This window comes from Arachis hypogaea, chromosome 4 (assembly GCF_003086295.3).
Source record: "Arachis hypogaea cultivar Tifrunner chromosome 4, arahy.Tifrunner.gnm2.J5K5, whole genome shotgun sequence".
Taxonomy (NCBI): domain Eukaryota; kingdom Viridiplantae; phylum Streptophyta; class Magnoliopsida; order Fabales; family Fabaceae; genus Arachis; species Arachis hypogaea.
Genome location: NC_092039.1, coordinates 126,139,981 through 126,152,391, shown reverse-complemented (window position 1 = coordinate 126,152,391; position 12,411 = coordinate 126,139,981). Strand labels below are relative to the sequence as shown.

At 32.5% G+C, this 12,411-nt stretch overlaps 2 protein-coding genes and 1 long non-coding RNA gene across 6 annotated transcripts; all 3 read left to right on the top strand.

Moving 5' to 3' along the window:
- The first annotated feature begins 1,448 nt into the window (after positions 1-1,448).
- LOC112744736 (F-box protein CPR1-like) lies at positions 1,449-3,410 on the top strand. Its single transcript, XM_072234597.1, has 2 exons — positions 1,449-2,779; positions 3,053-3,410. The coding sequence occupies exon 1, from the start codon at positions 1,449-1,451 to the stop codon at positions 2,565-2,567; it is 1,119 nt and encodes a 372-aa protein (XP_072090698.1). The 3' UTR covers positions 2,568-2,779; positions 3,053-3,410.
- Positions 3,411-5,994: 2,584 nt separating this feature from the next.
- LOC112743410 (F-box/kelch-repeat protein At3g23880-like) lies at positions 5,995-7,522 on the top strand. Its single transcript, XM_072234709.1, has 2 exons — positions 5,995-7,182; positions 7,298-7,522. Exons 1-2 carry the CDS (start codon positions 6,036-6,038, stop codon positions 7,345-7,347), a joined length of 1,197 nt encoding a protein of 398 aa, XP_072090810.1. The 5' UTR covers positions 5,995-6,035; the 3' UTR covers positions 7,348-7,522.
- Positions 7,523-9,458: 1,936 nt separating this feature from the next.
- Positions 9,459-11,016, top strand: LOC112744735 (uncharacterized). Of its 4 annotated transcripts, none has more exons than XR_011880608.1 (4): positions 9,459-9,697; positions 9,820-10,092; positions 10,193-10,303; positions 10,791-11,016. It is a non-coding gene; the product is annotated as an uncharacterized lncRNA (long non-coding RNA). The 4 variants fall into 4 exon arrangements; XR_011880610.1 differs by having other exon boundaries at positions 9,480-9,697; positions 9,820-10,109; XR_011880611.1 differs by having other exon boundaries at positions 9,486-9,697; positions 9,820-10,100.
- The last annotated feature ends 1,395 nt before the right edge of the window (positions 11,017-12,411 follow it).

Below are 12,411 nucleotides of genomic sequence, written 5' to 3'. Positions count from 1 at the left end.
AACTGTCTTGCCAAGGCCCTATTAGAACAAGGATTTGGTGTTCAATTAAAAGCAATAAGATGTAAAACATCGAGGGCCATTGACTAGATACATAAAAGATGACCTGATCATAAGCCAAAATACCCCCAAGACAATGCAAACTTCTGGCTAGGGTTTTGGTTTGGAATTTTCACTGCCTTTAGAGAAGATGAAGAACGATTGATTTTTTGTTTTTTTGATATATTTTGATTAAAAGGGGACACGAATGAATATTTGGTGATTGATTTTGATTATTAATTTTAATGTACAAATAATATTTTTATATGTATAAATATATAAATTATACTTATTTTTAATGGGTATTTTAGAAAAAAATTCTTCCAAATTTTAATTTCTATCCACATTTTATTTTTTTATTCAATCAAAATTATTTACACTCATCGTTATTTTAATTTTAGAAAATAAAATTCTAAGGCTAAATTTTTTTTAGTAGTACATCTTTTATGGATTTTTTTATTCGATTTTAATTCTAAAATTTATTTTTTATTAGACTAAAATATTATTTAAATTTTTAACAGTTACACTAAGTTTTAATTTCATCTTTAAAATTTAAAATGTCTTATTTTTATTCCAACGTTTTATTTTGTTTTATTTTAATCATCGGGTCAAAATTAAAATTTTATGTCTTAAAATTTTTTTATTACATTAAAATTTTTTAATTTTACAAAAATAAAATATAAATTTTTACTTTAGTTAAATTTATTATTTTTATTTGAATAAATAAATTCTTAAAAATATAACAAAAAATTTATATATTTTATTTTTATCAAATTTAAAGATTTTGATATAATAAAAAAAGTTTAAAGATAAAAATATTCAATGCAAAATTATTTACATACCTATTTGGATATATAGTTATAGACTCTTTAACTTGATGAAATAAATAAAAAAAAGTACAGGTAGACAATAAAAATACTAAATAATATAAATAATAGATATATTAGATAATTATTCTAATAAAAATGTAATGTATTTTTATTTTATTGGACCAATTTTAGAACCCATTATTCACTGCTTTCGCAAAAGCGATGGTCTAACTATCAAAGGGCTTGTTTGGGTGAGCTTCTAAGAAAAGATCTTTTTTCGAGTTATCTTTTTTAAAAGATCTTATAGAGAAGTAAAAGTAATTTTATGTTTGGATATCTCATGTAAAAAGGTCTTTTTATCAATCAATTATGTTTGGGTATAACAATATAAAAGTACTTTTTTGTTTATTTATTACATGAAAAACATCTTTTTTTTTAGGAAAAAAGATCTTTTAAAAAAAGATGTAAATTACAGCTTCTCAAAAAAGATCCTTTTTTTATTTTACTAGTGCTTTTACTTTTACTACTAGAAATTTGCCAAACACGTTAAAAAATAAAAAAAGATCTTTTTTCATTGAAAAAAGATCTTTTTTTAACAAAATAATGGCGCCCAAACATGCACAAAGTCCGATAACTTTTTCTAAACAAATAAGTATTTTCTTTTGGAATAGCCAATCCAAAACTGACCCTAAGAAAAGCACAACGTTCAATCCAAATAAGAAGAAGAGGCTGAAGTACACAGGGAACAAAGCAAAAGGGCAATCGATTATAGGGGAGAAGATGAAGCAGCAGCAGAAGCAGAAGAGCATTCACGACATCCTCCCTGTTGAGTTGATTCACAGAATCTTACTGAGAGTGCCGGCCAAACATCTCGCTCCCCTCAGGTGCGTTTGGAAGCTCTGGTACTCTCTCATTTCCGATCCACAGTTTGCGGAACTGCATTTTCACCACTCTCCGGCTTCCTCCAACGCACTCATCTTCATACCAAAAGGCAGTGTGGCATGCTTCGTTTACTTAGACGCACTATTTAGTGACGACAATGATGCATCATCACACGTAAAAGAGGTGTGTCTCCCTTACAAGACGAAACCACCTTCTCATTTTGAGGTCCTGGGATCCTGCAGAGGCTTTGTTCTCTTACATCGATACCCTAAAGTTTTAGTGGTATGGAACCCACTGACTGGATCCAGCAGAAGAATATCTTACTCTGATATTGATTCTCGTAGTAAGTACAATAGGATTCCCTACAATCCCCATCTGTATGGATTTGGTTATGATGCATCCCGGGATGATTACTTAGTTGTTGTAGCTTGGAGAGGGTGGAAAAGGCAAGATCACTTCGATTGCTTGTCCTTGAGAACCAATTCCTGGATTTATCTTGATGCTGCACTCCCCAAACCCTTGCGTGTTTCTGCTCACCCGCCTTGTGGGTTGTTCTTGAATGGTGCTATTCATTGGCTGGTTTTCCCTGTTAAAGCTTACAGTGATGCTATCTTTATATTTGATATGAAGGAAAGGGCTTTTTCAACCATATATGCGCCGGAACAACTGCCATTCTCTCATCCAAGTCTCGCCCTACTGGGAGGCTGCCTAGCCTTGTATTATCCCAATGATGTTAGCTATAACACTCACATATGGGTGATGAAAGAATATAAAGTGCACTCATCTTGGACTATATCAGATTCCTTGCCTTTACTTTCGGCCTCTGTGCTTATCCAATAATGGTGATATTATTGGAGAACAATTTTTTTCGGATAAAGTACAAAAGAGAAAGTATCTCATATATAATGTGGGAGAGCTGCTCCCACGTGTTAAATATCGTTGTTCTGTGCATAACATCAGTGCAACCGATGCTATGTATACAGAGAGTCTCTTGCCACTCCCTAGTGACATTAAGGATAAGGATAACAAGAAGTAGAAGAGGAAGGAAAACGGTATGTAACTATTCTCCTATGCTTTGTCCCAAGCTATTCCTGTTAGTTATTGCATTCTGATGAATGAACAAGTAATGAGTAATATGCGTTATGCATCAAGTTCCAATCAACTGTGACTTTTGTCTATGGATGATGAAATTTGAATTTATCAATGCTTAGGAAATCATTAATCACTGTCTTGCTTCCTATAGACCGGTCTTGTGGATAGGTTTCCAAGTTTAGATCGTTTTCATGTCTAAAGCTTTGACTCTTACCAGTTGAGCTTTTTTGCAGGCCATCAAGTTTACCAAGAATGTTTTGAACAACTTGATGTCGCTAAAAGTTAGCATCACAAAGGATTCAAACAAAGAAAGAGAATTAGGAGCTAACATACAAGTGAATAGCTCGACACATGGAGAGAAGAACATTTGAAAAGTGTGAATGAAGTTTAGTCTCCTTTTAAAATCCAATATATCTTTTGCATGAAATCTAGTAGTAATATTTCTTAGTTGGTTATGCAAAACTTCAAATTTTTATTTTGCTGATTACATAATATACTTTTCTGTTAATCTTACCTTTAGCCTGGTTGTTTTTAGAAGTCCACTAGCAAATGACGGCAAACCCAGAAATAAAGTATATGAGAATTGTTTTATTTAGAGTATACAAACTTGATGCAACTTGTATGTCAAACCAGTAATCAACGGCATTGGTGGCAGAGGGGCTTACTTGAACGCTCCTATAATAGTTTCGCTTACACTCTCTCTCTCTTTTGCTATAAAGATTAAGTACTTTTTTCTTTATTTATTCTTTTTGATGTCTTATGTTAATTAAACTTCAATTTTTATCATGTCAAAATTTTGTTAACTCAATCCAAAAAATTTTAAATGTAGATTCTTTTTGGGATATTACTTTTATTCTGCAGACTTAAAAAGGAAGGTTTGTGAAGTCCAATGAATTTGTCTTTGTTTTATTGAGCAATGTGTGCTTATTTTATTAATCTTGTATCTAATTTTAATACATAGAGAATAGCGTTTGGGGAGAACAACATGCACTTAGATTACTTTTATATAAATATACTTTTCTCATTGATGACTACTTTCAGTTAATGATTAGGTTTAGCAGCATGCACAAGTGCCCCCTAAATAGTTTTTACCTTAAGGTAAAATGTGTATCCTTATAATATTAGGTACATCCCAATGAAATTAGAGACATCAGCTTTAACTTAATGTTATGCGGTTTCACAGTTTAAACAAAATTCAACGATCCCAGTTCATTGTACTTGACAATAGAGTTACATAACGAACGCTGCTTTCACAGCCTCGTGATTTCTTTATTTTTTTTCTTTTGGTACGTAAAGGGGTATTAATCTGGACAGAAGCCTCGTGATTTCTATCGTGTCCTTTTCATTATGTAGTAAGAACACAAATCAGTCCTGCATGCTGTGAAGCAAAACTTATTGTTTTGGTTTGAACTACAAAGAAAGGTCACATTGTTGTTGAACTCATGAGAAGCCACCTTTACCCACCCAAACGACATAATCGAGTTACTTGTGCCAAGCCTTGAAACAACACACACCATAGTACTATATAGACTGCATAACCCTCGTGACATTTCAAACTTCTTAGTTCTAGCATTATGATCATTGTTAATAATCAAAGCGGACACAATGATCTTGTTTGTCTGTGTTATCGAGCAATGTGTTGCTTATTTTATTAATCTTGTATCTAATTTAGTTTTAAATTATTGGGAGTAAAATACATAGTGAATAGCTTTTAAAGAGACGGAGAATTAGTACCAGTAATCTTGTATCTACTTTATTGTGCTGAACTGCGAATTACTATGGATAAATATACATTTTATAAATAATTTCTAGTGGATGGTCTATCCTTATAAGATTAGGTACATCCATATAAGATTAGGTATATGTATAGTAGCTAGAATCTTGATTTAACTCTTAAAATCTTTCGATATTTAGGAGTGAGCACGGGTCGAGTTGGTTTGGGTTTAAGGTGAAATTAGAATCGAACCAATTGCAATTCAATTTGTTCGATTTGGTTCACATTTGCTTTTTTTTTGTGTATCTGAACCAAACTAAACCGATTAAAAACGAATTAGTTGTATTCGGATAATTGGGTACCCGATATAATAAAAATTCATAAAAAATGAAATTTTTATCTTAAAAATTTTGAAAGTACAATAAACATGTAATATTAATAGAAATAATCTAAACATGTTAAATACTAAATACATTAAAATCCAAATATATTAAAAGGTATATATATTTTAAATTTTTATTTTTTTATTTAATTAATATATGGTCGGATCTACGAGTTGGTTTGGGTTCGTATCCTCAAAACTGTTATCCGAACTAATTATTAGAAAAACATATCATTATTTGATTCGAGTTGGATCCGATTATCCATTAATTTCAGAACCAAGTTAATTGGTTTCACTCGAATTCAAACGGGTAATCGAGGACCCGCAATCCGAACTCACCCCTACCAAATATTACAATTTTAAATGAGTTAATTAATTTTACAAAATTTTTATTAAGTATGACAATTTTACGATTTCAATTTTATTAAAATTTTACGCATTACATACTTAATTAACTTTTTTGATTTCCCGTTAAATTTTTTATTTTCTCTACGTGCGGTACATCCAATTAAATTAGAGTCATAAGCTTTAACCTAATATCTTACTGTAGCAAACTAGCAACCAAGGATGTCAGTGAATTGTTCGATTTCACAACAGTTTTTAAAAAGGCAAGAGGAATCCTGGGCTCAAAGATAGAACGAACTAACTAACAAGAATTCAAAAAGGATAGAATCTTTAACCAACCGCCCTTAATTCCCAAGACACTCTTCGACTTAGTTTAATAAAATTTTTACTTATTAAAAATTGTAACATTTATATTTAGTAAAATTAAATTAAAAATTGTTTTCAATAAATACAAGCAACAATTATTTTTAAAAAAATAATTTTTAAAATTTAAAAATATTATAATAGACATAAATACAAGTATTAAATTTGAAAATTAGTTAACATAAACTTTTAAATTTTAAAAAGCACAAGTCAACTTTGAAAAATTTTATCTTAAATGTATCCTAATCTTTTAAAAACTGCAAGTACAAACACATAATCTTTCTTATTTACCAAACACAAAATAAGGAGTTTGAGCTTTTAAAAAACACAAACACCTCTTGAACAAGCTTTACCAAACCAAGCCTTCATCAATTACATCAGAACCAAGCAGAACAAAACAGAGCTTGCTTCTATGGATAACAACCAGAAGAGCATCAACGAGCTTCTCCCTCCGGAGTTGCTCCAAGCAATCTTACTAAGGGTACCAGCCAAGCATCTCTTGCCTCTCAGGTTCGTTTCTAAGCTATGGCTCTCTCTCATTTCCGATCCAACCTTTGTGGAATTTCATATTCACCACACTTCAGCATTCACTGCCCCTTCATACTTCTTCACCCAGAAGGATCAACCGGTTGGCTCCGTTGACCTACACGCACTCTTTCTTGGTGGTGCCACCCTTGGCACCTCAATAGAAAAATTCTCTCTCCCTTTCCGACGGAAGAAAAACACACTTTCTAATTTACTTGTTCTTGGATCATGCAGAGGATTTGTATTGTTACACCACTATGAACCATATTATATTATTCTATGGAATCCAGTGACCCAATCCCACAAAAATATATCTTACTATAATGTTATTGGAGAAAAGAATTATTGGTATAATCTAAATGCACACATTATGGGTTATACCAATAATTCTTTTCTTCAAGGCATTGGTTATGATGCATCAAATGATGATTACTTAATAGTTATAGCCTTCAAGAGAAACCAGCCTCATTGTTTTTCATTGAGGACTAATTCATGGACCAAGATTGATGTTGCACCCCGCACACCTTTGATAACCCAGGAGTTTAAACATGAGGGGTTGTTCTTTAACGGAGCTATACATTGGTTGTCTTATCGACGTAACAATCAAGATATTCTAATTTTTGATGTGACGAAAAGGAGATTCTCAAAGATACCTTTACCTGAACAAAGACTAAGGTGGTGGTCCTCCGAACTCGTGATATTAGGAGGGTTCTTAGCTTTGAATGTCTTCAACTACGGTGATGATAAAAGAACTCAGATATGGGTGTTGAAGGAATATAAAGTGCCATCATCTTGGACTCTTCTCTACGAGATTCCTCACCACTGCGTTCATTCTTTATTCTTATCTAATTACAGTGATTTTATTGTGTTAGATCGTGCCAATAACAATTTTGCCAAGTATAATCTTGAAGGAGAGAGGCTTCAGTGTTTTAAATACTTGGACTATGGTTTCTTACCTTTAGAGTACACTAGTACTGTGTATACACCGAGTCTCGCCACACTCCCCAGCTGTGACAAGAAGAAACGGAAAAATGGTATGTAATCATTAATGAGCTTTATTTGCACCTTATTATATATTCATGTTAATTTAATTGCTTAATAATTAATGTACGTGAGTTTTGAATATTATTTATGAATAATTATTCTCAGAAGACATCAAGGATGGTTGGAATCACAAAGAGCTCAAACAAGGAACGTGAATAAGGGAGCAATCCAACTTAAGCATGCATGCATGTTGTTCTATTTTAGATAGATCGTAGGGTTGGCAATTGAGTTGAAAGCTTCAAGAAACTTTAGTTTTATTCTATTTTGCTTTAAAGTTTGAATTTTGTGTGTTGTTATTGTTATTGGAATAATCATTCATCGTTTGATGAAGATACTGTTTCATATACATGAAATATGACGAATGTTTAAATTAAATTCAATCTTAAACGAAATCCTCTAATCCAATTCAAGTGACTGGATTCGCATAATTTTAAAGTGGATTCAAACCTAATTTTTAACCAAAAAAAAGGTATTAATTGAATTAAATTAATTTTGAATTTGATTTTTAAATTCATATAATCCAATCCAAACAACATTATACTGTTATTAATTATTAAAATTGATGAAAGTTTCAATTTTTATTTTATAAATATCACTTGTTTACAAAATTCCTCATTTTGATTTTTCACAAAAAAATTTAACGCTTTTTAAATTCATTATTTAGGTTTAGAAGAAAAAAATACTTAGAAAATAAACAGAGGAGGAAGAAGATAGTGCATATTCACTGTCCTGAGTTTCTATCTTTCTAATCATATTGAACAATATTTCCAATTCAAAAGTATTCCAGTTATGAGGAAGATGGGGTTTCAATAGCGCCAAAAACACATGAATTTATTACACATCATGAATTTAGAATGTTAAAAATTAACTTAAAATTCAAACTAAAATAATCCTTTTTTTTAAGGATCTATTAAAACTGTTCTTATTAAATATTATATTTCAATATTTTGAGAGACTAAATTTTAGGTTCAAATGGGAGTTCAAAAAATTTGATACGTGAGAAACTCTAAGGCTTAAAAATAGAAACTCTAAGGCTTAAAAAATTTGGTACGTGAGAAACAATGAAGGCCGGGTGCGGAGGTCTTCTTGGAACCCATAGATGAATCTGGAAAGATGCCGACCAGTATAAGCTGAGTTGTGGGGCGTCCTTTATGGACTTCACATGGCAGCAGACCTGGAAATGAGAAGAGTGGAAGTGAAAGTAAATGCAAAGGAGGTCTATGAGATTTTGAAAAGTACAAGACAGGAAAAAAGTAATGCTAGCGGGTCAGCAATTTTGTGATTTGTAGCCATCAAATAGCCATCAATGATGATTTTAATAATGTGAGATTGGTGTGAGATTTCATCTAATTGCTTACTTTTCTTTGCTAGTCACATGCTAGCCAGAATTTAACAAAGTTGCTAGCCTCCTAGACTTTTCCGACAGAAAAATTATGCAACAACAAAGTGCTCAGAGAGAGATTTACAAAATCCTTCGAAAACCTTGGGAAATTGTTTTTATATATATTGAAAGAGAAGCCAATCAGTGTGCACACTGACTAGCACACAGCCATTCATGTTAGTTTTCATTGCATTGTAATTAATGAAAATTATGCCACAACAAAGTGCTCAGAGAGAGATTTACGAAATCTTTCGAAAACCTTGGAAAATTGTTTTTATATATATTGAAAGAGAAGCCAATCAGTGCGCACTAGCACACAGCCATTCATGTTAGTTTTCATTGCATTGTAATTAATGAAAAAGTAATGAGTAATATGCATTATGCATCAAGTTCCAATCAAATGTCACTTTTGTCTATGGATGGTGAATTCGAATTTATCAATGCCGAGGGAATCATTAATCAATGTCTTACTTCCTATAGTCCGGTCTTGTGGTAAGTTTCAAAGTTTAGATCTTTTTCATGTCCAAAGCTTTGAGTTTTATCTGTTGAGCTTTTTTTGTTTATATGATTTTGCAGTCCATCAAGTTCACCATGAATGTTGTTAAAGGTTAGCATCACGAAGGATTCAAACAAAGAGAATTAGGAGCCAACATACAAGTGAACAGCTTGACACACCGGGAAGAACATTTGAAAAGTGCAAATGAAGTTTAGTCTCTTTTTTTTTTTTTGTTAAATCTAATATATCTTTTGGGCCATGGATTCCTTACTCCTACATTTTTGTAGGAGTATCATTAACCTGCATCAAAATAATTATAAAATATACCCCGTTTTTTTTTTTGTAAAAATTACTAATTGCATTTTGATCCCTCTAATTATTAGTTTTTTAACTTTATTCTTTTTCCTTTCATTCTCACATTAGAAGCATTCAAGCATTCAGAGAAGAGAAGAAAAGGTCTGCTAGGGTTTTATACAATTTCAATTCCTGCATTTCTCGCTTCTTCTTCCTCTTCCTCTGCTGCAAGTCTCATTAGCATTATCCTCGCTGCCGCAACACGCCTCCGCGCGCAACCTGCCGCCGCCGCCCACGACGCTGCCCCCGCCGCGCAAGACGCTTTTCTCCACATGTAATAGATGTATTGTAATTTATCATTTGTTGTTTTGCTATATTTGCAGTTGGCTTTCAACTTTTTTTCCCCCTTTGAATATTTGGTTTCAACCATTTTGTTAATTTTAATTTTCGGTTTAGGTTGAAGACATACTTGGAGAGCATGCTGATATTTTTATTGAGCACTATTACATAAAGCAGTCTGGTAACTGTGACCTATCTAGCATGAGCGATCCTCACGATGAATTCAAGGGAAAGAATGTCCTGATTGAGAGAAAAAAATCAAAAGATCCTTCAGAGATCACATCAAAGTACAGCATGTCAATCGAAACATATAAAGATATTCTTGGAGAATGTAGGCGTAAGCTGTTCGAAGTAAGGTCAAGGCGGGCAAGGCCACATTTGGATGATAAAGTATCCCCGTAAATATGGTTACTAATTTATTTAAGAATCTTCTATTATGATACTGGTTTCAACTTTTTAGTATGAGTCTCAAGAGATCCTATGCTTCTAGGTTATTGTATCTTGGAATGGACTGGCTATCTCATCTTTTTCCAGGGCCTACAAGATTCTCCTGGGTGAAGCTGAGGGTACTAAATTCTATTTTCCTGTTGTTGGCACTGAAGTAAGTTTCCCCTTATAAAGATGTGTCCATATATGTAATTAGAGAGGCTTTGATATTTTAGTTTTGCCCTTTTGCTGAATGACTTTTGGCATTTAAAAAGATAGAAGACACACTGCTTTTATATCATGGATATCTGTAAATTATCCTATTATGGATAAATTTTATATTGTTGTGTTGATCAAAATGGGAATTGGCAGTTTATGAGTTAGTTGGCATTGGCAGTTATAAGGGAATTGTGGATGAAGCTTGTTAAAGGAACACCTGGAGACAATTAGATCCTCTTCTTTTTTTCAGTTTTGAGTAATTGCTAATATATTCAACTTTCTCCTTTTTGTTTTGCAAATTCCAGCCAAAGGAATACATGCAAATTGCGGAAAAAGTAGCATATATTCAACTTCCTTGCTGCTAAGAAAATTAAATATCTTACTATATATATAGAGTTGAACCTCGTAAAATAGATAGTTGAGAGTCGTTATTTTTTTTGTAGGTATGATATTTGATATGATATGAAGCAGCCGAAGAAAATTCATAGTCCAAACGGAAGTGCAGTATATATTTTTTATGTTGTATATTCTTTATGTTGTATATTCTAGTAAATCAACAGAGAATTAAAACTTTATATTAAATTAATGTACTAGCAAGAGATGATATAAGACCAAATGCTCTGAATAAGAAGACAATTCCAAGTCGAAAGAGTTGTTACAATTTATATATGAAGGCTGGTGTATGTGTAGCAATTGAAGAGTATGCAACTTTTGTGTGACTCTACTCTTACATTCGACAAGTGGATTCATACTCATTTTGACAAGTTACGTTTTGTTGAATCTATACTAGATCCACAACAATACATATCTGTTGGAATTCATTATCGCTTTCTTGTCTCCTCAGATCAGAGATGCCGCTTCATGAATTTTTTTTTATAAGAAAAGTATAAATAGACAATGAGAATACTAAACAATGTGAATAATGAATATATTATATGTTTAATTTAATAAATATGCAGATAATTATGTTTGTTATTCTTATGTTTGTTATTTTTAATTGAATGGTTATTTCTTTTGATATGCATATGCCCCTCGATGACACTAAATTCAATTAAACCAAAGAAGTAATAATATATCTCTTAAGAAGAATCGAGGGATAAATACATTACTGACAAATCTTGGATATTAAGCTTCATAAACCTAACTACTAACTGTTATATCAGATTCATCCATGAAAGTATTGGATTTTCAATGTGTCATGAACATTAAATCTGTTTGCATTCTCACTGGTGGCTGAATCATGAATTCTCAGCCTATCAAATTTGGTACATCAATTCTGATCCAATTCTATAACAAATAAGAAAGAAATAAAAAAAAAAAAAGAATATTATAAATTTAACTAATACATTTATAGGTTTTTTTTTTTTTTTTAAGGTACTTAAAGATTTTCCAGATTTCATGAAGTGCTGATTGAGTCAGCTCATATTTTCATGGAGCTTTCTCATCAATTCCATTTCTTGCATCAGCATGTTAATAGCTTCATTCAGCTTGACATCTCAAGCTCCTCTTCGAAGCGCCGGAACTCGTCCATGGCACTTTCCGTGACAGAATCAAGGTAGTCCTGAGCTTCCTGCATGGAAACCTCAGCCTCTTCAACCTCTTTCTGTTGCTCAAGTTCTGCAGCTGCCCATGCCTTGTATGACTCAATCTCAAACAGCTTCATGAGGACGATTTTTATGGTCTAGGAAACTGTTCACTTTCTCTTATCTCTCTGAAAATTGAATCCCTTGAGGTACAAGGCTATAGTTGGATCAGGGTCCCTGAAACCGGGCATTTGAAGAAGCTTTCAATTTCCAACAGTTCGGGTAATTGATATTTAAAAAGATTTATAGCTGACATCGAGTTCCCAGAGGGTTCTGCCCCATCATGGTCTTCTTTCACACGGAGAAGAACTGAAATATCCACCTGCAAGTATTATTGAAATATCCACCTCCATCCCCATCAAGAAACAAAGCATCCTGCAAGTAACACATCTCAGGAGGAACTCGATGTCTGGCAAAGCACCGTGAAATTTCTTTCAGATTCAGATATCAATCTTTACCTGAGTGCCCTGCAATTCATGAA

What these genes read in the sequence shown, in the direction of transcription:
- LOC112744736 (XM_072234597.1), top strand. Translation starts at nt 1,449, where the DNA reads ATGGCGCCCAAACATGCACAAAGTCCGATAACTTTTTCTAAACAAATA.
- LOC112743410 (XM_072234709.1), top strand. Translation starts at nt 6,036, where the DNA reads ATGGATAACAACCAGAAGAGCATCAACGAGCTTCTCCCTCCGGAGTTG. An exon ending in CAAGAAGAAACGGAAAAATG is followed by an intron (nt 7,183 to 7,297) that starts GTATGTAATCAT and finishes AATTATTCTCAG; the next exon opens with AAGACATCAAGGATGGTTGG.